This window comes from Python bivittatus, unplaced genomic scaffold, assembly GCF_059951505.1.
Source record: "Python bivittatus isolate LINGU-HERP-01145 unplaced genomic scaffold, Pbiv_v1 ctg000610_np1212, whole genome shotgun sequence".
NCBI classification, from domain to species: domain Eukaryota; kingdom Metazoa; phylum Chordata; class Lepidosauria; order Squamata; family Pythonidae; genus Python; species Python bivittatus.
This window is the reverse complement of record NW_028277088.1, coordinates 57428578-57454005: the sequence shown is the minus strand read 5'-3', so window position 1 is coordinate 57454005 and position 25428 is coordinate 57428578. Positions and strand designations below refer to the sequence as shown.

At 39.9% G+C, this 25428-nt stretch overlaps 1 protein-coding gene across 1 annotated transcript; it reads right to left on the bottom strand.

Annotated features, from left to right (window-relative positions):
* Positions 1-10723: 10723 nt before the first annotated feature.
* On the bottom strand, positions 10724-21743 carry UPP1 (uridine phosphorylase 1). The gene is made up of 7 exons (XM_088150102.1): positions 21105-21743; positions 20346-20463; positions 18578-18736; positions 17618-17732; positions 17324-17533; positions 15970-16116; positions 10724-12474 (listed from the first exon to the last, which is right to left on the bottom strand). Exons 1-7 carry the CDS (start codon positions 21155-21157, stop codon positions 12335-12337), a joined length of 942 nt encoding a protein of 313 aa, XP_088006228.1. The 5' UTR covers positions 21158-21743; the 3' UTR covers positions 10724-12334.
* Between the last annotated feature and the right edge of the window lie 3685 nt (positions 21744-25428).

The following is a 25428-nucleotide window of genomic DNA, read 5'->3' as shown; positions in this document are numbered from 1 at the left end:
AGCCTTAGAGCATTTCAGTTTTCACAGAAAACCTTTACAAAGAGTTCAAAGAGTTCAACCTACTCTGTTCTGGTGCAACTCAGGGCAAAACTATAGATATCTGTGTTTAATCGAGGAAAGAGAGGAATCTCTTTTATCCCTTCTTCCACTATCATAGAGAAATTTTGTATTTCCACTTTCTGTTCAGCTTTGTAGAAATGCCTTCAAGGCATCGCATTCAGCTGTACGTCTTCTGCATACTAGAGTTATTTTTCAAGAATAAGCCCCATAAGCATCTGCCCTCATTCTCACTCAATAGACTTTTACTGCTACCTTTCTTGGCAAGCTTTTAAAGCAAGCTATAGATGTATATATGTCTTATATGTATAACCGTTTCTTTCATCATCCAGTTAATTGAGCAGTTAAGTGTGGGTTTTAATCAGAGCTACTTGATTAACTCTCAGCATTCATTGTCAGGGCGGAAGCGTCTGCAGGATCCAGCACTCTCATCAAAATGTGATGCAAGCGCTGCCCTTTCTGTACGTGCGTGGGACATCATAACACATATACAAAAGGTGCAGAGCTTACATCACATCAACACAGCACTGTTTTTGTCATTTCACACAAACATACTGCTATGGATGCCTCGGGATGGGGAATAGGATGTGTAGATTGATGCCTTGGAAAGAAATGCACCCACGCTTTTTTTTTTTTTAATCAATTCTCATTCAATTTCTGAAAGAGAATTTGCTTTCAATTTTTTATTTTGAAGGGAGAGTAGGTTTGGGTGAAGTTCTCATAGGCTAGTTTTCTTGCCCATTTTGTCTCAAGGTGACCAAAGTGTTGGAAATGTGACTTCAGTGGCACTGTCTCTTCAGTAGCTTAGGACATACTGACCACAGTGGTATGTGGTATAAATTGAGAGTTAAGGATTTATTCTGCTTTTCTCCTTTGTCTATAACTCTGCCTGCTCTTTGTCTAAGAGACTTCTAACTTAAGGTCAGTTTGCTCTGCCTTCATTCACAGACATAAAGTATGTGTTCTTCTAGTAAGATATAAATAGCTAGGTGCTAGGGGTGTTCCCTATAATGTATTTCTTGTAAATAAATGTCCTTTCTGTTATAGTTTAAAAATCTGGTTCATTAATAATTTCTTAGATTAGGTTTCTACTCTGAGAAATATTCGTATAGAACAACAATGTTTGGCCTCCCATACAAAGGGGAAGCGTGAATATCCTGTCTTTATACAATTAAGTTCCTGCAGTCTGCAGCCTCCCTGACGTCATATGCTTCAAATTAACTTCCTACGAAAACATCCTAAGGAAACTCCTTTTTCAAATTAAGAAATAGAGTGTTGTACAATATTGTACTACAAATCCTAGGAGACATTGCAATAGACAGAAAGAGGAAGGACACAGAAGATAAATGGAAAACTGTAAAGGTTTCCTATTGCCTTTTCAAAATGGGATGCACAAAAATATTGTAGCATCAAACCTACAGCTCCTTTAAAAACAAATGAATAAAACCAGAATTCAAGAAGAAAAAAGAAAAACCTGGTTCTGTCCATGGATATCTGACACAGCTTTGCATCTTTACTTTGCCTACTCCAGCCCTCACTCTCTGTATGAGATAAGACTTCATTTCTAACTAAAGCTTTCAGAAACCAGGAAGAAAGATATTTGACTGGCTATGATATCTTGACCTTTACAAATGAAATTAAAATTCAGCTGCAAATTCCACAAGCAGGTCATGAAGATAATAGCCCTTCCCATGCTTAGTATACTTATGTATAAAGTGCAACACTGTTGAAGATTGTTATTTTGATTACTTATCACAGCTATCAGACAGTTTACATCTAAACTATGTGATGTACTTACATAGTACATTTACAGATTACTAAAAATGATTCAAACCCCTTCAATTTTGGGTTCTCCCAAAATACGTTTTAAAAATTGATCCACTGATTTTGGTCTTGCATGCACTGATGATATCACTGACCACAATCCCTCCAGCCCTCAAAGATTTTTTTTTTGAGTGTAGCCACTGGAAGAAAAATGTTATTTGCCCCTGGACGAAAGAAGATACCTCTGGAAACAAGACTGAATTTTCAGAAAGCTGATTGCCACTATATTTATTACGCACGTATATAAACTGAGACAACAGGATGTTGTTTCTAATTTATGGTTATTTTGCAATGGACCCTGAATATATATAGTATCTAAGTCAAGGTTATTCAATCTAATTGTGAATCTCCCCTTGCCACACACAAACAAAATCTTAAATCCTACCTCTTGCCTGCTTCAGCTGCTGTTCACCAAGGCCTTGTAAAAACATACTTATAATGGTGTTTGGTTTTTTTAGGGTACCAGGGTGTTCATATTTAATGCTGTTCTGTTCAATGAGCTCCTACCACCAAATTTTCATTTTGGTGGTAATTTTTAACGCTACTTCAGAGACTGCCATGAGGGCATAATGTACTTTATTTTTAGATGGTAGGTAGGTAGGTAGGTAGGTAGGTAGGTAGGTAGGTAGGTAGAGAAAGAAAGAAGGAAGGAAGGAAGGAAGGAAGGAAGGAAGGAAGGAAGGAAGGAAGGAAGGAAGGAAGGAAGGAAGGAAGGAAAGGAAAATGAGTGGCATAGTCAACAGTAATAAAGGCCCCTATCTAAAATCAGAAACCCCAGTTTTAAACATAAACATTCCATAATTTAAATTGTAATTTAGTGTGGTCCTAATGGTGAATTACACGCAGTCTATCCATAATTTATGGAATTTATTCATGATTTCATTACCATTCTTGAAAAAATAATGGAAAGCAAACTGTTTTCCATGCATACTGTATATCTAAAATGGTGGCCTTAAAAATAGTAGGCTAAAATACTTGCAATTCCATTAATAATTTATTTAGTATTTTTTAACAAGGAAGTACTAAATAAAATGTTTTCATGGAGAAATCTATCTTTGTGGTTGCTAGGAACTAACACATAATCAATCAAATAAAATGTTTATGGAATTACATGTATTTCAGTCTTGTGTAACTAAGGCCACTTAGTTAAATGTTAAATGATCAATCCTAAGCAATTCTGATAAAAATTAATTGTTCTTGCACTCAGGTACAGTTCTAAATGTTGATTCTTACTCATGTATTTTCAAGCAAGGATGTGCCTCCTTCAGGTCCATTTGTGGCCTCCACAGTCCTCTAAGGTCACACTGCCAAATTTGAAGCCAAAGTAATTTTGGAAGTTTTTAATAATAATAATAATAATAATAATAATAATAATAATAGGCATTAGCTTCTGTGATGCTTACTGTATCTAGTCAAAGTACTCTCCCCATGCCCTCTAAACAAAAACAAAACAAAAAGCCTAAACTTTCAACCTCATCTTCCAAAAACCAAAGTAATCCCTCCACCCACCAATTTTTAAAAGATCCAGAGCAAGTAACCTGAGAGCACTAATATTCTTGAAAACTATCGGTCATTGTTCATTCAGCAGTTACTGTTAAAGTCACTTCTGATAACTACATCTCTGCTTGTACTGAACGTATAACTTATAAGGATGTTCAATTTGATTTTTGGCAGTGCCATTTAGTGGCCAATTTATAATGGCAATGAAAAGAAACAGTGATGTAATTTTGCAAATTTATGAGTCTTATAAGGAACATAAGACTTTGCCATGGTGAATCTGATGAAACCTAGCAAAAGCCTAGGTTGACAAGTTCTCTTGTTCTCTCTTTCTCTCTCTCTGTTTAATAATGCTTAGTAACGTAACTTGAGCTCTACAAATCTGTTGTTAAAAATATGAAATATTTTTATTCCAGTTTTGTAGAACTCCTCTGCCATAGGAAGAATTTGGCTTCTCTGGACAGCAAAGCAGAGGAGACCTCTTCAACACTGTGTTACAAATACAATATAAACCCATAAGATACATAATCCCATAGAGACCCATAAGAGACAACCTGTTTATGCACTGAAACAGCATGCCAGCTAAAACTGCAGTGTGTTTGCACTCTGAAATCTTCCTCTACAATTATTTGACATTAAATATTCAACTGAAATACTCTAAAAATTCAAATATTCATTAAATTTGTACCAAAAATCTTTCATTTGGTATCTGATAACATTTGAATTCTTGTTTTGACTGTCAGGGATATTGACATACACATATATAATTTAATTTTTACATTTAAATTTTTAAGAATCCATTGATTTCAGTGTTACAAAGCTAGGCATATACTGGATACTCCCATAAAAATCAGTAGGGCTTGGAAGTGTTTAATCTGTACATGCATTATATTCCAGGATTTTTTGCAGAGGAAAAAATGTATCTATTTCTATACCTGGGTCTATATCTGTACATTCACATCTGTATCTACACTTATACCTATAACCTTGATATAACCAGAATTATAAATAAAACTGTACATAAACTTTCCAGAGCTGTAATCTTCAGTACCGATTCTTGGGTACTTGAGAATGACTAGATCTGTACTAAGGCAAGCCCATTCAGAGATCCAGAGAAGCACAGCCCACTTCCAGCTTTGGAAGTCCCCAATCTTAGTTTAAAAAGGCAGGTGAAAATAATATAAATGCTAAATGTAAGACTTTTTTTAAAAAAAGAAATGCTTTTCGATTCCTTGTCTTTACTTGGTTCAACAGATTCAGAGTGGGTTTGTCTGCAGCTACTGATATAAGCAAATTACAAATTTGCAATGCAGGTAGTTTTACTAGTAAATATCCAGAGAGTCCAAGTAATTTTAGAAACAATCCAATTAGTTTACAATCCAATTTAAAAAATATGGAATATAGCTGTTTGAGAAAGATTACTTCATCACTGAAATGGTTCTTCCTTATTGATTCTGTGCCAGAAAATCCCAGAAAAGCTACAGATTAGTTGAAATGACTGAAAATGACAGGTAACATTTGAAATTACTGCTGTAATGAAAATAAAGTATGGAATATACAATGCTGCTCAGCCATGGGCATCTGCAAGGAAGCAAGGGTGACACATATGACATAATTGTGGCTTCTAGTAGACATCTATGTGCTCAGTATTGCATTTAGTAGGTATGTTGCAGCTGGCAGAAAAGTCAGATGAAATAACAGTATTCTGTGGAACTAGTCAGACCTCAGTCAGAACTGAATCCCATTCTTGAAACTTTCACCACCACCCCAATGTTAAGTGTAGCATTGCATGTTTCAATTACCAAATTAGTTTAGTGCAGGAGTGCCCCCAGATCGTGCCCTATCCAGGATTAAAGATGGAAAAATTCCAGACTCAGGGGGCCCAAAACCCCTCAGGCACTCATTTTTGACAGAGGTGAGTCACAGCCAGTTCTTTCCCATCCAGAGCCTCACCACCTCCAGGCACTGGGTAAGAACCTTGACAGCATCATTCATACTGCCAGGGGTAGAGATAATAATTATCATCAGCATGCTGATGATACCACACTCTGTGCCAGTGAATGACCTTATCCAATGGCTTCATGTAGATGTTAAATAGGAGTGCAAAGAAAGACAAGCCCTGACTCACTCTACATAAGAGGGCCTAGGGCTACACCTTTCTCCCCCTATCAACACTTACTGGAACCGGCCAAGGAAGAAGGAGGAAAACCACCACAAAACCATGCCCCCCCCCCATTTCAAACCCTGTAAGCCAAAAGAATGTCATGATCAATGGTATTGAAAGTTGCAAGAGATCCAGGAGGGCCAAGATGGATGCGCCACCCCCATCCCAAGTCCTCCGGAGGTCATACACAAGCACAATCAATGCTGTCTCAGTACTATAAACTAGCCTGAAAGCCAACTTGAAAGGATCCAGATAATAGGATTCTTCCAGGGCACTTTGCAGCTGTGAATCTACAACCTTCTCAACAACTTTCCCTAAAAAGAGATGTTTGGAAACTGGATGAAAATTGTCCAGTACTATTAGTTTATTAAGACATGCTGGAATGGCATCAATAATTATTGAAAAATGTCTGTATCTCACAAATTCTCTTAGCCTGAATTATCCACATAGTTCAGTAAACTGGTTCTGTTTGAATATGGAGATATAGTGGATCTGCATGCACTTTTGACTATTTCGCAACTCTGAATAAATGTCCCAATAAAAATTTTTGCTGCAAAGCTCAACTGTGTCTAGAAAATATATAGCAATTTAGAAAATGACTTCTTTGCTTTAAAGAAATACAAACTGTTTATAATACAATACAAACCACCATAATAATAGCACAAGTTTAGCATCAACAACTGTTTGACTTTAGGTGCTACAACGGGTCTCCTTTTTTATGCATTCTCAGGGGAGAGAGCTGCTAGGCCTCATATTAGAAGCCTCAAGACCTCCCCACTTAAAGGGGTGTATATAATTTAACAGATGCTATAATTGCTACTGACCAGTAGGAGGCACTATGTGACCTATGTAACTATTGTACTGCCCATTGTTGCCTTCTTTGGTGATCCTGACCACTGATGACAAAGGTCCTGAAAAGCCCTTTGTAGCCCTTTGGGTTCAGTGGCTTTTCTGCTACTTCCAGGATTGTGATAGACTACACACAGTGTTGAAATTTCACTTTGATAATGGATAATGCTGCAGCCAGGGGAGGAAAGTGATGTGAGGGATTCTCTGACACTGCCATGGACGTCTGGCTATTGGAGGTTCTTTCTTCATTACCTTCTGATTATTAAAGCTCTTTTGGGGTGAGGGATTCTTTTGTTTCTCTATTTCTGCTAACCTTTGTGTTTTTCACTCTTTCTAGGATTTGTGTGCTGGGCAGCATATTCCACCTGAGGTGAGACAAAGAGAAGGGAGACCATCCCGTTCTGCTGCTCTTGCTCTATAGGATGTGGCCTTTCCTCAGATCCAGATAACATAAGCATCCTGTTTGTCTAACCTGGTCTCCCTGTGCTTGTCTGATCTTAGCTCTTTCAGTTCCCCTCTCCTTTAATTCTCCTCACCCCAACTCACACTTACCCCCCAAAAACTGGTACTTGTCTATCTGTATTTTGAATGAATCTTAATTAAGCCTGAGAGGGGGTTTAATGTTACATTATTGTCAGATACACACACACTCACTGAACATACACACACACACAGAGTATTTTGTGTTCAGTAATTCTTATATGCCTTTATCTCAGGGATTTATTACTTTAATAAACTAATTTACTAAATTGATTAAAATAAACATTAATCAAATGAACTGTGGCAGCAGACATGAGGCAGGTTTGAGCAGAGGGAAGAAAAACAGAGTAGGCTTTGCAGATGACCCAAGCTGGTCAACTGCTCTTTTTCTATATTTTTGTATCTTGCTCCTAATACTGACACTAAACACACCTTGTAGAAGTCTGTAATTCTTGCTCCCTTGTTCATGGCTTGCTGTGAGAGGTTTCAGAGTGGCAATAGCACCCTCCCCCCCAGCACTGACTTATCTAAGATTCAGTGGAACTCCACATATTTGATGCTCAAACAATTAGTTGAGCAGCAGCAGGCAATCTTGTGAGACAGCCTGGGGTTGGGGATTTTTTGTGTGAGGGGGAGATCTGTATTAAGAGGCCATTCAACATGCAGTAGTGGGAGATCACCTTACAAGTAGTCCTCGAGCCATTTATTGAGGCTGCCAATCTTAGTGCCACCACTGCCCTTCTTATCCAGTTGCTTTCCCTTGTGAACTATCTCCAGCAGGAGGTGGAGAGCTTTCTTACGCCCAGCACTCCATGGATGAAGAAGTCACTGGCCACACCTGTGCAGACTGTGGTGAATAGCTGAAGGATGAGATCAGGAAACAACTGCAGATACTTTTTAGGCAAAGTTGTATGTGCTGGCAGACATGTGTGACTCTTGACTGAAAGGAAAGGTACATGAGAGGAACACTCCCTGCAGCAGTGGGAGAATGAACTGGTCACGACTATCCAGAAAATACAGAATCAGCAACAGGCAAGGGTAGAAGTGCAGCTCCACTTTGACCAGGTGGCAGTCCTGAGAGCAAATCTCAGCCAACACTCCCAGCAATAGCTGAAGGCAGACAGGGTTCTTTAATTATGCTGGTCTTTGAGTGTAATAAAGATTTGATTTGAGGGTTGTTTAGCAACTGCTGCTGCTTCGCCATGAGCAGAGGGCAGTGGAATCCTTGGGTGGAATTTGCAGCACCCACCTATGGAAGACAAACAGCCCAGACTCCTCTATTACCACCTATGCTGGAGGCAACCTAAAGCCAAGGTGACAATGTTTGGCCATGCTTGCTTGGGAATATTGGTCATGTGTTCAGCAGGACAGGAAATGGTGTCACATCCCACTGGCCTTATTGGAACCTGAGTTGGTGAAGCTCAGGTGTTCCTGAAAGTGAAATGTCCCATTCCTGGGATACCTCAAGATGAATCTATAGAGTGAATGCCCATACTCCCTCTATTGCATACTTACAGTATTATTTAATGATTTACAGTTCTTATAGCCCACTCCAAGTAGAAAGCTCTGGGTGGGTTAGAACAGAGTAGAAATATGAAATAATATAAAATGTAAACTCTATTAATACCCACCCACCTGAGATGGATGCCTCTAGCAATTAACTAGGGATAAAACCTCAGGGGAATAGGGCCATTCTGACTGTTCTTCAAATGCTATAAAGGAGAGGGCTCTGCAAACAGCTAGGAGTAGAGATTTCCAAAGTGTGGGGGCCACAGCAAAAAAGGCCTATCATTCAGTCGGTGTCTGTAGGAGGACCTTTTCAAGCTATACTTCCTGGATGGGCAGATTCAATACCAGCAAGGCAGGATGCCTGGTCCTGTTATACAGTACAGGTCTTTAGAGGTGATGATCTGCAATATTGTTGGTGTTTTTCTATATTTGTTCAGCACACTTGAGGCAGGAGTCATGTTTGCAGTTCTCCCCATTATTAATTCCATCCATAAGGCTTAACTTAGACTTCATCAAACAGTCTCTCAGCTGTTAAATGTATTAATTTGAGCAGGGAGGAAGGCTTTGCCCACAAAATTCACTCCTTCTGAGAAAGGACTAACTCCAGACTTTTCATATTAGCATTTTCTTCGCTGGACAATTTGGAAATCTTAATAATAATAATAATTTATTAAACTTGTATTATATAAAATGTATTATCACATTTAAAACATATTATTACATTTATACTCACTGCAATCAACCAAGACTTTCCTCATCCATGCTACTCTGACCTCCTGCCTTAGAAGACACTCAGTGCAGCCAGCTATAAGCTTATAAATGCTCAGAAAAGAAAAACTTTTCTTTAGTTGGCCTGTGGCAATGTAAGCTTAACTCTGAGTGCATGAGATGGCCGCAAAAGCGCATTATTCCTCTTAAGCAGGAAAGGGTGCAAGGTGTGACTACATTATTGCAATGACTCAGCCAGGCTGTTGACACACTGATCCAATAAATAGGTTGTCCTCCTATGCCTGCTGACTACTTGCCAACACCTGCTCCACTTTGGCATAACCTTTAACTTTGAACTGAGGACATTTGTTTTCTTTATACCTGTAACAGCCTCTTCTGCCTGCTGCCTCTGTCTCTGTACGTCTCTGCTCCCAAGGCTACAATGACTCAGCTGGGCTGTTGACAGCACTAGTCCAATCAATGAGCATTATTTGTCACTTCCGGATCTTCCTAGACCAGCTTGTTCACCTCTGCTAGCCAGCTGCTTGCCAGAGCACACTCTCCCAATTCTGACAGGAGAATAATATATTGTGCCCCTGAGGAAATATCAAGTGTGTTTCCCTCAAAATGAGAGCCACCCTTCTACCAGAAGGAATTCTGGGTGACAAACAAAATAAAAACACAATACACTGAAAAGAGCATTTAAAGCAATAAACAGTGCTGAGGCCCTGGCAAACCTCACGTCCATCCACCAACCACTCCATGCCAGCTCCACAACATCCTGGGCCGAGTGCCTGGGACAAAAGCCAGATCTTCACTGTTTTTGAGGGTGGATATGTTGTTCAATCTGAAAAAATGTCTGCAGGATCAGTTAGCCAGAATGGAGATCTCCCTGACTGAATGGGGGCATAGGTCTAACTATTTGGCATGGGTTGCGATCCTCTCCCTCATCTGCCCAGTGCTTTGCTTTCTCACTGTTGGAAGGGAAGGGCAAGATAGATGCTTCAAATATGGCAGGAAAGGTACTGGCTTAGGGCATTGGCTGCCTTGCTTTCCCTTCAAGGGCTTGGGATGGATGACATCCTTTACAACTTGCCCATGATGTGACCCCGTTCCTCTTAGGTCAGGATTCAGGTGCAAGGAATTAGACAACAAACACCGGTGCTTCTAGTAAGTTGCAATGGTTAAGATATTGGACTAGAACTAGGGAGAGCCAGGTTCAATTCACCCTCAGCTACAGATGTTCACTGGGTGATTTTGGGCCAGCCCCTCTTTCTCAGCCCAACCTATCACATAGGGTTGTTGTGGGGGCATATTGGTTGCATCTGCTGTCGTGGCAAGTCACGACATGAAAGCTATGAAACCACACCAAAGTTGTATGTTATTTTAGACACTCCAAGTCTGTTTCTCACTTGGCAGAAGGATGTTTTGTGGACAAAGAAAAACAGACAAAATAGCTCTTCCATTTATGAAAGTATCCATATGTTCTACCTTGTATTAAACAGGGCATTTTGACTATGTTAAAATAATATGGAAATGGATTTTCCTTAGAGTTTAAAATAGAAAGTTCTTGTGCAACAGATGGGTGGGAACTTCAAAATAAATCTCACAGTGCAGTGTAATCAATTTGCAGAGTTTATTATCCCAATATATTGCACTAAATTTTCTAAACTGCTTGGGAAGTTCCCATTAACATTTGTGTTTGACTGATGAAGAGAGAAATGTAAACCTAAGTTTAAAGGCTTTATGTGGATATTAGGCTTGTCCAGTAGAAAATTATATTTGATATTAGAAAAAAATAGTGGGGATGGTCAATATGTGTAGCTTTTTAAAAACTCTTATTTATTTAAAACATGTATTTGTTACTTTTCAGCCACCACTCTCAGAGCTGCCTAAATCATAACATAAAAATAAAATTCAAACAATAGTAAAGTACAACAGGAAATTAAATATCAGTATAAAATGATTATCACAGTAAAATACATAAGGAAATAAATCAAGTTTTCTCTGGCATTTAAACCTAAAATCAAGTCTATGCCAGACCAATATATTGGAAACTTTTATAGAGTTTGATCTTGCAAGAAAATAAACTGGGCTAGCTTACATATAAACCATACAGCAAAGCACGACCATTTGTACTAGATGAAATAATGTACTTTAGTCTCCAAACTAAAGACAGGTGGCAACTTCAGATGCAAATGGACATTTTTAATTTTGTAACATAATTATTTTAAAAAATAGAGAATTATCTTTAAAGTAAGTAATTATAAAACTGACTTATCAATGGGATATTTGAATCAGATTTGCAGCAGTCAATGCTTGCTAGGAACATTCTGTGTTCTGTCACTGATCACTTTTCTGTATGACTAGCAGAAACAGAAGGAGTACAGCTTCATTATTTAAATTTATAAAAGATCCAGCTTTAAAGAATTTTGCTTTTTTTTTTACATATAGTTTATACATTGAGGAGTTTATATATTTTATGCACAGAGTAAGCACAAGTGTACCTATTCTTCATAATTACCAAGTCAGGTAGAATAGAAGACTTTGTTCCTCCGCATTTATTGTAATGCATATTTTCAGCATGACATTTATATTCAACCTTTTCTCTGAGAGCTCATTGCAGACGATATGGGCATTTCCTTTCATTTTAGCCTCAGAACGATGCAGTAAAACAGACCAGGTGGAAAGAGACTGACAGGTAGCCCCAAAGCATTCATTGAGGTCCAAGGTGAAAACTTAACATTTCAGAACTGCAGTGTATGGACTGTCCTAGAGCATTCATTTGAATATCAGTCTTGCAATCACTTGTCTCCTCTTAGCTACCTAAATCCCCATGCCCAAATAAGTATGAAAAAGTTTACAGTCTTAAGCCATTAAGAATTTTAGTTTGGGTAACAACTGCCATGGATCTAATGGATTTTGTCAGGTTCCAAGGCTAATTTCTCTTTGGGCAGAACTTTTAAGTGGCACTACAGCTTTGCTTTAATAATAGATTTTATCTTGTAAAATAATACTGAGTCGATTAAAAATATTTTAGAATGTGCTTTAAAATTACAGAGTGCTGCCTTGAAGAATTACCAGCACTGTTTTATATGTATACATTCAAAAATAGTTCCATTCTGTTCAATGGAGAAGTGTGCACAGGATTGCAGTTTATGATGTTATTTTATACTGAAGAAACATTTTTAACAGGAATTCAAGTAAAAGGAAAGGATGGTGCTTCTATATATATAGTACAGAAAGTCACTTTTTCCCAAGACATTTCTTAATCAGATGTCCCACCAGCTTCTGTGGCCTTGTCTGGTATTCCTTCAAAACATCATGCGGTGTGGAGATCTGGTCACCTTCAAGTCGGTTCAGGAGTGTTACACATACTACAGCACCTTAACATTTATAAAACAAGATCAAAGTTATTCCCCCCCAAATTATTTGAAAACTAGTAATCTAATAAATAAAAAATATAACAACAACAATAATAATACATGAATACTGAGAGAAAAAACATGTTATTATCTTATTTTTATAAGTAGGAGAGGGAGTAAACCATTTAAGGGAGATACAACTCAGTTGACAATGGTAGGGATCAGAATAAGTCAAGAGAGGGCATGGCAATAGTTATGCAATAAAATATGTTAAGATCTGTTATGGTGCATTCATAAATAAAGCAAGAAGCTGTGAACAATGGAAAAGAAATTTAGTCTCAAACCATTGTTTCCAAATTTTGTATATTTCCAAGTTATCTACATATGCTTATAAAATTTATTTATTTATTTATTTGATTTATACAATTGCCCATCCCACAAAGTGACTCTGTGCAGCATACAAGGATTAAAATAATAGCTACAGCATATAACCCATGATGCCCAAGGTTAAAATAATAAACCTCAAATCACAAAAAACATAGCAGCAGCAGAGCTCACTAAACCTCCTGGCCCAAAATCATGGGGAAACAACTAGGTCTTTCGATGCCTTGAAAAAGGCTAACAGGATCAGGTCCATCCAAATTTCTAGAGGGATGTTGTTCCACAGGGCAAGTGTGCCACAAAGAAAGCACAACTCCTGGGTCCAACAAGATGGGATGGCACTGTTTGATAGACAGGACCTGGAATATGCTCACTCTGCTAGATCTAATGGGCCCAGCAGAAACAATGGGACAGAGGGGATTCCACAAATAGCCTGGCCCTATGCCATATAGGGCTTTCTTTACAGGTGATAACCAGCACTTTGTATCACACCTGCAAGCCTACTGGGAACCAGCACAGTTCACAGAGCAGCAGAGCATAACAAGAAACGCCAAAAACTGTCTGTGTCACTACATTCTGGACCAATTGCAGTTTCCAAATGCTTTTCACCACGTAGAACATATTACAGTAATTCAAACCCCAGGAATGAATCACCGTGAGCAAGGTCTTCCAGTCCAGGAATAGGTGCAACTGATGCATAAGACGAACCTGGGCAAATCCTCCCAGCTACAGCTGCCACCTGCTGTTTGAGCAGGAGCCATGAGTCCAGGGGGACCCCAAAACTGTGGACCAATTCTGACTGGGGAAGTGCACCTCCAGGCAGAGTTAAAGATGGAAAATTTCCAGAGCCAGAGGACCTTAAACCCACAGCTACTCAATCTTGCCAGGGTTGAGCAAAAGCCTGTTCTCCCTCATTCAGATGCCATAGACTCTAAGCACTGGTAAAGGACCTTGGCAGCATTGCTTGGTCAGCCCAGGACAGAGATGTACAGCTGGATATCATGAGCATACTCCTGATCCCCTAAGCCAAGTCAAAAGCATAATTTAATCCATTGTATGAAAGGCTGCTAACAGTTAAAGGAGGGCCAGGATGGATGCACTATCCTATCCCAAGCCCAACAGAGGTCATCAACAAGTGCAATCAGTGCTGTCTGTACTATAATCAGACCTGAATCCTGACTGAAAATGGTCTGATGATATCTTCTTAACCACCTTCTCTAAGACGAAAAGGTTGTAGACTGTTGAAAATTGTCCAGATCCATTGGGTTCAGTGACAGTATCTTCAGGAGAGGGAGGACAACCACCTCCTTCAAGGCAGAATCACCCCCTCCAGCAGAGAATCATTCACCAATGCATGGGCCCAACCACTTGTCATCTCCCAGGAGACCTTAATCAACCAGGAGGGACAGAAATCTAAAAGCAGATCCTGTCCACTTCATCAGGGCTAACAGATTCAAATTCTTCCCAGATAATTGGGCAAAGCTGTGCCTCAGACAACTCCTCAGGACCTGTATGGCTGGATTCCAACTTTGATTAAATCAAAACAACTTTATCTGCCTAGAATAATCCTCGCAGCAGCCCTGCAAGTGTTTCTGTGGGCCCTTCTTACCCAAGAGGGAACAGTTTACCCTGAACAGGGCCAACAGTTGGCTCTCTGGATGCAATAAGGGTGGAGAAGTAACTTTTTATGACATACTTATTGTCGTGAGGTAACAGGTAATCTGTGAGTCAGGCTAAAGATAACTTGGGTCAAGTGCATGTTTGCCATGGTGGCAATGAACTCCTGAGCCGCTTCCAAGTCCCCGTCAAAGGACAGCAGAATGAAGAACCATAAGACTGAGGAATCTCACTGCCAACCCAGCCATAGACTCCAGTAGCTCTATGCAGCAGGGAGGTTGTACACATGCAACAGTCCTTTCTGATCCTAACAGCCCAAGTTCACAAACAAGGCCTCACACTCTGCAATCTGTGGAGAAGCACCCCTGAAAGCTACTAAGATTTCTCAGATAACATTTGCCACACCTCCATCCCAACCCTGGGTTCACAACTGATGGCACACCTGACACCTGGCTGGGCACATCTCTGAGATGGAAACACTCCTCCCCCGGGCTCAGCCAGGTTTTGATAACAAGTTCAAGTGGATAAGGTCAGTTTTGTTGCAGGTTGACGGTGCATTAAGCAGCAGCAGCCAGAAGACAGGGTCCCTAGCACCTGTGAGACTAGGCTGAAGCTGCCATAACCTAAAGATGAAGCAGGCAGGTAAGCAGAGAGGACAAAAGCCAGGAAACTTATCTATGGGATCCCTTCAGGGAGGTAGATAAGAAGGAAGCAAGTCATTAAGGAAAATTAAGGAAAAAACAAAGGACCTGAACCAGAAAGAGGAAGTTGGGCCTGAGCACATGATCTGAACCAGAAAGAGGAGGTTGGGCCTGAGCACATGGAGGCCCTCGCCCCAATCCCATCAACTTGTACTTTTGGGGATAAAAGGGGTCCCAAAGCCCGCCCACTCTGAGTCGTCTGAGTCATCTGAGTCTTCTTGGTCATCTGAGTCATCCAGACTTGGCGGCTTCAGTCCCTCTAGCTAGTGCCTGGCAGCCTAGTTGGGAAGGACGTGGGTAAGTGTGTGTGTGTGTATGAGGAAGAGCAAATATACCTTGCAACCAGTAAAGTTTTGCTGTTACTTTAAATTCACTGGGTCTCCGTGTATTACAAAGAACCTCTCGTGCCTCAGTGTTCGGTTGGAAGTGATTTGTGTGTCTCCCCAATTATTTCCCCGCTGTTGACCAGGGCTGTGTGTCTGTCTGCTCCAGCCGCACCTATCTGGAAACCCAGGTAGAAAGCAAGGGGGGCTGACAAGATCTGCGTGCCTCAACAGGCAGTGAGTGTGTGAGTGAGTGACCATAAGCCGAACCTGGGAGCAGCGTCGGTAACACACCCTGGCTACCAGGCCTTGTGGTAGAGCATGGGGGGCTGGAAGGCAACATTGATACTAAATTAGGTTACTTTCCCTGACAGTGGTCCACCCCCATCTCCAGGTACCAGTATTACAATTATTCTACTACTCCTACTTACATTACAAACTCTTCAGTATATTAGAATTAAAGCTAGTGGATAAAATAAGATTATACACATTACCTTTGAGGCCACTAACATTGCACATAGCTGCAAAAACAGAAGATTCCATCTCAATATTTCTGACTCCAGCCTTGTGAGCTTCCTTCAAATATTGTAGTTTCTCTTCTTCAGTGTACATACAGATGGCACCGTCAAGACGAGCTTGACCTACAAATGCACGACATGTCACTGAAGATGTAAAACTACACATCTCTGCAATAAGGTCTTGGACAGATGACTACTACTAAAGTTCCCTTGAGGGAGGCAATAATTGCAAGGGGAAGCAGAATGCCAGATCAAGATAGTAAGCATATCTGGAACTATCTAGCCAGGAAGGATAGAGTTGGAAAGATAATCTATATGTGTGTTATGAACAGATTCTAGTGACGTTTAAGTTACAGGAAAACCTAAACAAAGCATATTTGGTAGTTCTGGAAAGATGTCTTTTTGTTCATACATTCACAAATTAATCACAGTTTCTGCCCTGCTACTGAAGAATTTACATTTAGATTTTCATTCAGAATTTATTCTTCAACCCAGTTCTCTTTTTAGACCAATGAGCATAACAGAGGGCTCCATGCCAACCCCTGTATTAACAAAACTACCTCCCTCCCCCCTTCCCTCTTGCATACATTTTCTATATTTTCCTGCTTCTCTGCCTCAGTCAGATGCTGTCACAATGGTTTACTGCTAATCTCCAATGGCAGAAGGGAAGTGGGGGATATTTCTCTAATGACAGCTATGCTGTTTTGATTTGGATGGTTTAGATTGTATGACTGAACTATGTAATTCACATCCTGACCCCATGTCACCTTAAGATATCTTAATAATTATTAGTTTGGTGTAGGTCACAACTAAGTACCTGTTGAATGCCTGTAGTCCAAATATTGAACTTGTGGCAAACATTTATTATAATGAGATCTACCACAGTTAAGAGCCAGTTCAAAGCATACATGTATTTGCATACATGCAAATAAGAGGGGAACTCATTTTAAATACAAGCACATTCACTGTGTTATATATCATCAAGGCATTTATGCAGAAAATTAAAATTAAAAATGACAATTAAATTTAAATAGATTAAAAATGATCACTTGATCTGAACCAGGTAAATATGATTGTAAGTTAAACCTCCTTTTGGACTTGAGAATACACTTGGATGAAGTTCTAGAAAAATAAGTAGGTTCCATTCAAATCTTTCCCCCTTTTTCATGCAAAAGCATTCAACTACCTCTGGGGTCTGAATTATGCATTTTCTTCATGTGGTAGTTTGTTTCTTATTTAATGTTAAGAAAATTATGTTTTATTTTATCATCTGCTCATTCAGTTTGAAATTTTGTTTGCTATGAACAGGGTGGTACGCAACTAGCTTTACCTTCGTAGAAATCCAGAGTGCACATTGTATTTCCGATAACTGTGTTGAACTCATCAAGTTCCTTGGCACACTCCATAAGGTCTTCAGCTAGGTTTTCATCTAAGCATGTACCGCGAATGACAGACTTCCCCAAAATAATCTGTTCAAACTGTGGCTTGAAGGTAGCATCTACAGCTTGCTTTGTGATCACCACGGAGCCTGGTGTCAAACCTACATTATAAATATATAATTTGTATTTGATGATACCATAAACCAATCACTGTGTTTACTTTAATGAAATAACAATAGAAATACCTATTCCACCAGATGTGCCAATACGAATAATGGTTACATTGCAGCATTTGGAATGATACAGCAGCTTGATGAGTTCGTGTAACATGATGGCAATTGAAGGGATTCCCATTCCATGCTGAAATTTAAAAATGGGAGAGGGAGGAATCCACAATGAATATTTTTCTATCATTTCATGTGTTCTGTTTATGTATGAATCAATATGCATACTGACAGAGTAAAACAGCATGACAGATTATTCTCCATTACAGTACTTATAGAGGAAGCTGAACATTTTTCCTGGAAGAAAGGACAACAACATATTTATCCTGAACCACTTAACAACAAAGCACTCTGGATGGCCAGTGTTGCAGGGCAGGGCTCTCAGCCTTCTCCTCTGGCATAGGCTGAAGGGCTTGCAAGCTGGGTGGCTTTGAGTTTACCTGAAATGTGTGCTAAAGCAGGTCAGACAACCACTCACCTCCTTGGAACTGCCTGCTGTGTCCTCTTCTTCCTCCTCCTCTTCCAGTCTACTCTCTTCTGAAACCAATGTGGACAAGACACTGCTTGCCTCGCCCAAACCTCAAGCAGCTATTTTATCTCTCTTCCTTCTTTTATCTATTTCTTGGAGCACAATTCACCCCAAAGCCATATCAACAGTTCAATTGTTTCATAAAAAATATGTCTGGGATCCAAAATTTCTCTTCTTTTTAAATTGTATTGTGTCCAGAAATATCTACATCTATTGCATGTTCCATCCATTCATTTATTTTCAGCATAGAGAAAATAAATGGATGGATGGAACATGCAATCGATGTAGATATTTCTGGACACAGTCTCAGAAAAAAGCAACCTAACCCTAACCCTAACGTTTTGAGTGGTCCAAATAAAAGCAGATTTTTAAAGTCACAAGCCATTGTGTCTTTCTTTTTTTCAAAGGCTTTTTTTTATACGTTATGTTTTTAAAATATATTGTATACTTACACTGACTGACAGCACAGGGCCTGCTTTGTACATTGCATACCGATCTGTTCCAGCACATATATTGGGATAGTCATAACCAGGGTTGCCAATATCCAGCTGTTCAGCAATGTAGGTAATAAAAGTTTTCATCCGTGAAGGACTTCCTCCAACACATACAAACTAAGCAGAATTAAATAAATAAAGCATACTATTAGCAAAATGTACACTTTCAATGTGCACCAAAATTAAATTAGGGTCACAGACAATGGTTTCAAAAACTAACTGAACTAAAATGTTTTCTAAATATTGCTCCACTGTGCAGCATTATAAATCTCTTTAAGTGTTTACTAAAGCAAAAAGTTATAAATGTACTGGTAGAACACATACCTGGTCAGTAAATGATCCAAAGTTTTGTTTTCAATATGTCCGCTTAGAACAGGGAGGGAGGGCAGCAACCTGTGTGTCTCTCCTAAATACAACACCTACCATCTCTTATTCTTGGCCATCATGCTCCCAGCTGACTATATCAGTAGGAAAAATTAGGTTGTTAAAATTTCTAATCTATAGGAACTCAAATCTGAGCCTGAGTGCACCAAAGCTCTTAAGGTGACAGACCTTAATTTATTTAATTTATATTTTGAATATGTTGTAAGTAGATTAGTAGAAGATTGCTCACTGGAAGGACTGATATTGAAGCTGAAACTTAAATATTCTGGGCACTTAAGACAAGAGTATTTGAGAAGATTCAAATGCTTGGAAAAATGGGAGGCAATCAAAAAAGAGATGACAGAGGATAAGGTTGCTTGATGTTATCACTGATGACACAAGCACAAGCTTACAAGAAGCAGTTACTGACAGATAATGCTAGCAAAATTATATCCATTGGGTCACAAAGTGACTGAATAATTGATTGATTTGATTGATTGTGCGCCATCAAGTTGTTTTTGACTCCCAGCGACCACATAGGATCTTCTCCATGACAGAACAATTGAACCACAATAACATCCAGATTTCTCTGGTATCTAGGCCACTATAGGTAACAAACTCCATTTTCTAAGGCAAGGATGAACAATTCATGCATTTATTTATGTATGATCATAAACCACAAAACACAGTGAAAATATAAAGCATCCTGCATAAAAGCCCCATTCATAACAGAAACTAAGCATACCTGGATTTTGTCCAGATTCAGCAACTTCTAACACCATAGCACACATTTAGCCACTTTTCTGGAAGTTTGAAATACTGATCTTTTCAATAGGAAACACAGAATTGCCTGATGAGGCTAACCCAAGTGGTTTATGATTAGATATGATTAATTCCAATTTCCAGGAACAATATATAGGACAATTCAAAAGTACATGTGCAACCCAATTTCTCCATCTGAGCATATACATAAAGAATTGTGGTGAGGATTATTACTGAATCTGCCCATCAATACCCTTGTACCAAATATGACAAATATGGTAACATGGTACCTGTAAATCTGTAAATATCCTTCTTGGGAAAAGTTTTTTCTTCTGTATCTCTTGGTGAGACTACTTCTTTGATAGAATGATTGGTGGGACATAAAATATGAGTAGCTGAGAGCTACTAACCTCCTCCCCCTCACTACTATCTTTCTGGCTTCAGGTTTTTCAGCTTTTAAGTAGATTCTGTAAACTTTAATTCAACCTATGTCTGATACAGTAGCACAAGCAAGAAGACTTAGGACTTAGGGCTTAGCTGTAGAGTGGTAAGAGGGAAACAGTTACTTGATTTAACAATCTAGAGCCATTTTCTTTCTTACCTTTATATCTCCAAATAAGGCAGGAAAGTCATGAGTACTGGTCCCAAGAGCAAAATGATACAGGATGTCATCTTTCATTTTCTCAAGGTGTGGATTGGGGACATGAACCCTGGCATCTCTGTCAATAAACAGTTAAATAAATTCATAATCTCAAAATAGATATCTTCAACCATGGCTAGTGTAATTTCTAAATTATTACACCTCTTCTTGAAAATTTTGATTTCACCGATATCGTCATGAATACAATGCATTTTTGTATGTTCAACTTCCTCACTGACTGTGCTGAGACACTGTGAAGATATTCTTAGGTTTTACTCAGTGTAAAACATTTTGAGGCACTTCTATTACAGAGGATTTACTGATAGAAACTGCCAAACCACCCTGGAACCATGGTCCAGGAGTAATTTCACCACAAATTAGAGAGAAATGGGAATATTTTGGAGTTTTCCACATGCCCATTATGAAATCAATACATTTTTCAAATCCCCATCAGCTAATTTATGAATACTCTGAGTTTCAGTGAGCACAAATTGCTTAACTGGCACTAATGAATTGATCGAGGTATAAGTTTTACTTTAAAAACAAGGCTTTGTAGCAACAGATCTTGTATGCGTGTCATACACACACACAACACACAGTGGTAATACTCAGATAGACAGACAGACATAGACAGATGATAGCCAGAAAAGTATTTGTTCCCTCCCATCCCTATTTTTGAGACATTGTGCCTTTCTAAGCAGCATTCCGTTTAATTCTTACTCTGCAGATTGCTTGTCCACTGTCTTTTTCTTCAGAGCACCACTAGTAGCCATTGTATTTCCTCAGACTCTGAGTGCGGAAAGAGTGAGAAACAGAAAGTTGCACCAAGCACTGCACAAATTAGGCAAATAAGGAACCGGTTTCTAGACATGCAGAATCTCAGAGAATAGGTTTCGTTGCGATGCGCACTGACTCAGTACGAGGGCATTTTCCCAAAAGCCGCATAAAATCGCGGCCACAGTTAAGGCAATAGAATTCAGCAACGAGCGCTTCCTGCACCGTGACACTCACATTGCTTTTCCCGGTCTGGTTTTATCCGCCGTCAGTGCCTGTTAAGCGGATCGGCTTCTTTTGGGTGGAGTGCGGATCAAACAGGGCGGGAGGAGAAAGAGCCCTGCAAGCCGGACAGACCCGGGGCTTCATGGTAGAGGCCGGCTACCCCCGGTATCAGTGGGGCGGAGACATCGAAAAGGGCATCCGCGATGGGCACTGGGTCTCGCTTTGCTCTCTCTCTCTCGCCGAGATGACAAAAGCAGCCGGCTCGGGAGGAAGTGCGGCGCTAGAAAGGAAGAGTCTCCTATACTCCCTACAGAAAGCCCCCAAGGACCCTCGACGCCACAGCCCGCCCGGTCATCCCACCCATCTTTCTTTCGCTGGCCCTCCGCTCAGCATCCTTACCTGAGAAAGCCCAAGAAGAGATGGGAGGAGGGAGCGGGGGAGGCCGCCGGCCGGTAGAGAGCAAGCGGGGCAGGTGCGCGTGCGCGTGCGCAGCCTTTCCAAGCGTTCCGAAAAGCAAGGAGTGCTGCGGCCGCCCGAACGCTACTGAGAGGCTGTGGTTGTGTCCTGTCTGAGCAGGCTGGGAAGTTTCTGCCCTACTAAATGTCGCCGCTGATGCAATGAACCTTACAAAACAAGGCCATAGGAAGCCCTTTCTTCCCTGCCGGGTTGCTGCCTTACTCATCCTTGCTTCTGAGGGTCTAGATGAGTCAGTTTAAGACCTTGTCGCTTTGTTTTTCAGGGCTTCTGATCTTTTAACAGGGGAAAATTCTACAAGCCAGGCTTTTAGCTGTTGCTGCCATGGAGAGAAACAATGCCATCTGCATTTGGACCTGCCTCACAGTTTTGAGAATGCCATTTGTTCACCACGTTGTCAGTTATTTTGGTGATGGCTTTCGGTGGCTGGCCTGCCACATCATGCTCTAACTTGTGATTTGTTTCTGTGATAATTGTCGAGCAAGCCACACTGACTGGAATCACATAGCAATATGAAAATATCAACCCATACATCCAGGCAACAATGTCTTCCTCCTCCTCCTCCTCCTCCTCCTCCTCAGTTTATCTATCATAACTATATATTTTTAAATAACATAATATAAAAATAACAGCATCAGAGAAACAGTCACAATACCCAATCAGCAGAAGGAGGTCAGCCTTATCATCAGTTTGATTACAGGTGAGTCATGTTCTACTTTGGGCCAATTCAAAGAACTGTTTGAGTCAAGACAGCAACTAGCTGCCAAAAATGTCTTATTGATGGCCAACCAATCATGGACTAGTTCCATGACAAGGAGAATTAAGTATCTTGGGGCAGCACCACAACACCTTTTAAAACTTATGAGCCAGCTGTTCAAAAGGAGGAAAAAAAATATAAGGTGCCCCTACAGGAGAAAATCTCTTGTGTGTACCCTAGAGGTCTCTGGACTATAGTGAATTGTGGGTGTACTTATAAAACATTTCTAATACAAAATGTGTGATATGATTTGAATGTACGCTGGCAGAACAGGATCTCCTTCTTTAATAATTTATTCTACTTTTGCAGTTTAAATGTGTGAAATATACTGTTAGTGTGGATAAAAGAATAAACATGGTATGTGAAGTGTACACTTCTGTGAACTTTGCTTAAGAAATTCAGATTATCACTTCAGGTAATCCAGAAAATTCACTAAAAAGAGGTCATATCAGAAATTCTGAAATTACACATACCACATAAAAAGACACTAGAGTTCAACTAACCAAGCAAACATTTTTCAATACTGAATCTCCTATAATTCAAAAGATAAGGAAAAATTGTGTTACATAAAAAGTGCACAACTTATAACAACAACAACAAAAAAATCAAAAGCATTACCAGAATGATTGTGGAACTACTTTTAGTCAACTTACATAGAACAAGGTTGACTCAGAGGAAGGATGTGTAGTTGTATGATTTCAACATTTAACAATGTTCCAATTAGGGCAGTGCTAGTAGGGTAGGGAAGTTGCATCAACTAACTTTATCCTCACCATATTATCCAGGCATTTAGAGCATATGAAAAGAGGGGTTCATGCACAAGAGGGGGAACTCAAACCCAATCATCTCCCTTTCAACTGAAATTCTACATATGTATATGAAACATGTATCCAAAGTGACATTTCTGCCAATTGAGACAATCTCATCAGGAAAAAAAAGTATTAATGTAAATAAGTGATGGTGTCCATATTGGACTGTCCCTATTCTTCATTATGGCATTTTTCAAACATTTTTGATGCTGGGTTAATTTTTCTGCTAGTGCAGTTTCCCATTGATCCAGTGACAATTGCACTTTCATTTTCTAGTGTTTCACAAGAACAATTCTGCTAATGTCAGTCCTTCAAGGTAGGCCAGACTTGAACACCAGAGTCATGAATACTAAAACTACTTTTACTATAGTTTAGTAATAAAAGTAACAGAAGTAACAGGTTAAGTAACAGAATCTTGCAACTCTGAATGTGCCTCCCCCTTCTGTGCCTTTATCCTAAAGAGAACTAGGGAGGATCAAGTCTGAGTTGCTTTCTCAAATTCCATTTCTGCTTTAGGCTCAGATTTCTCTTATCTGACAATTGCCTTGGCTGTGGCTCCTCCTCCTCTTCCTCAAGGTAGTTCTCACAGCCCATTACATCTAACAAGAGAAATGGAGTATTTTATGCAATACTGATTTATTTGTTGTAAGAAATATAGACAATAATCCTATTGTGTGATTCATTTTGAAAGATAATTATGTGGCTTTCTTTACTTCATCAGAAGTTTGACCAACATTTTTGCACATTAGGCATTGTCACAAAATATGCAAATTACAGTGGGGCAAAAAAGTATTTAGGCAGCCAATTGTGCAAGTTCTCCCACTTAAAAAGATGAGAGAGGCCTGTAATTTTCATCATAGGTATACCTCAACTATGAGAGTCAAAATGAGAAAAAAAATCCAGAAAATCACATTGTCTGATTTTTAAAGAATTTATTTGCAAATCATGGTGGAAAATAAGTATTTGGTCAATATCAAAAGTTCATCTCAATACTTTGTTATATATCCCTTGTTGGTAATGACAGAGGTCAAACGTTTTCTGTAAGTCTTCACAAGGTTTTCACACACTGTTGCTGGTATTTTGGCCCATTCCTCCATGCAGATCTCCTCTAGAGCAGTGATGTTTTGGGGCTGTTGCTGGGCAACACGGACTTTCAACTCCCTCCAAAGGTTTTCCATGGGGTTGAGATCTGGAGACTGGCTAGGCCACTCCAGGACCTTGAAATGCTTCTTACGAAGCCATTCCTTCGTTGCCCGGGCGGTGTGTTTGGGATCATTGTCATGCTGAAAGACCCAGCCACATTTCATCTTCATTGCCCTTGCTGATGGAAGGAGGTGTTCACTCAAAATCTCATGATACATGGCCCATTCATTCTTTCCTTTACATAGATCAGTCGTCCTGGTCCCTTTGCAGAAAAACAGCCCCAAAGCATGATGTTTCCACCCCCATGCTTCACAGTAGGTATGGTGTTCTTTGGATGCAACTCAGCATTCTCTCTCCTCCAAACACAACGAGTTGAGTTTAGACCAAAACGTTCTACTTTGGTTTCATCTGACCATATGACATTCTCTCAACCCTCTTCTGGATCATCCAAATGCTCTCTAGCAAACTTCAGACAGGCCCGGACATGTACTGGCTTAAGCAGGGGGACACATCTGGCACTACAGGATTTGAGTCCCTGGCAGCATAGTGTGTTACTGATGGTAGCCTTTGTTACTTTGGTCCCAGCTCTCTGCAGGTCATTCACTAGGTCCCCCCGTGTGGTTCTGGGATTTTTGCTCACCGTTCTTGTGATCATTTTGACCCCACAGGGTGAGATCTTGCATGGAGCCCCAGATCAAGGGAGATTATCAGTGGTCTTGTATGTCTTCCATTTTCTAATTATTGCTCCCACAGTTGATTTCTTTACACCAAGCTGCTTGCCTATTGCAGATTCAGTCTTCCCAGCCTGGTGCAGGTCTACAATTTTGTTTCTAGTGTCCTTCGACAGCTCTTTGATCTTGGC

Coding starts and splice junctions, on each gene's coding strand:
- UPP1 (XM_088150102.1), bottom strand. CDS start 21,157: ATGGCTACTAGTGGTGCTCTGAAGAAAAAGACAGTGGACAAGCAATCT. Junction 18,737..20,345: donor CCTTATTTGGAGATATAAAG/GTAAGAAAGAAA, acceptor AATTCTGCTTAG/TTTGTATGTGTTGGAGGAAG. Junction 17,534..17,617: donor TGGCACATCTGGTGGAATAG/GTATTTCTATTG, acceptor TTTATAATGTAG/GTTTGACACCAGGCTCCGTG.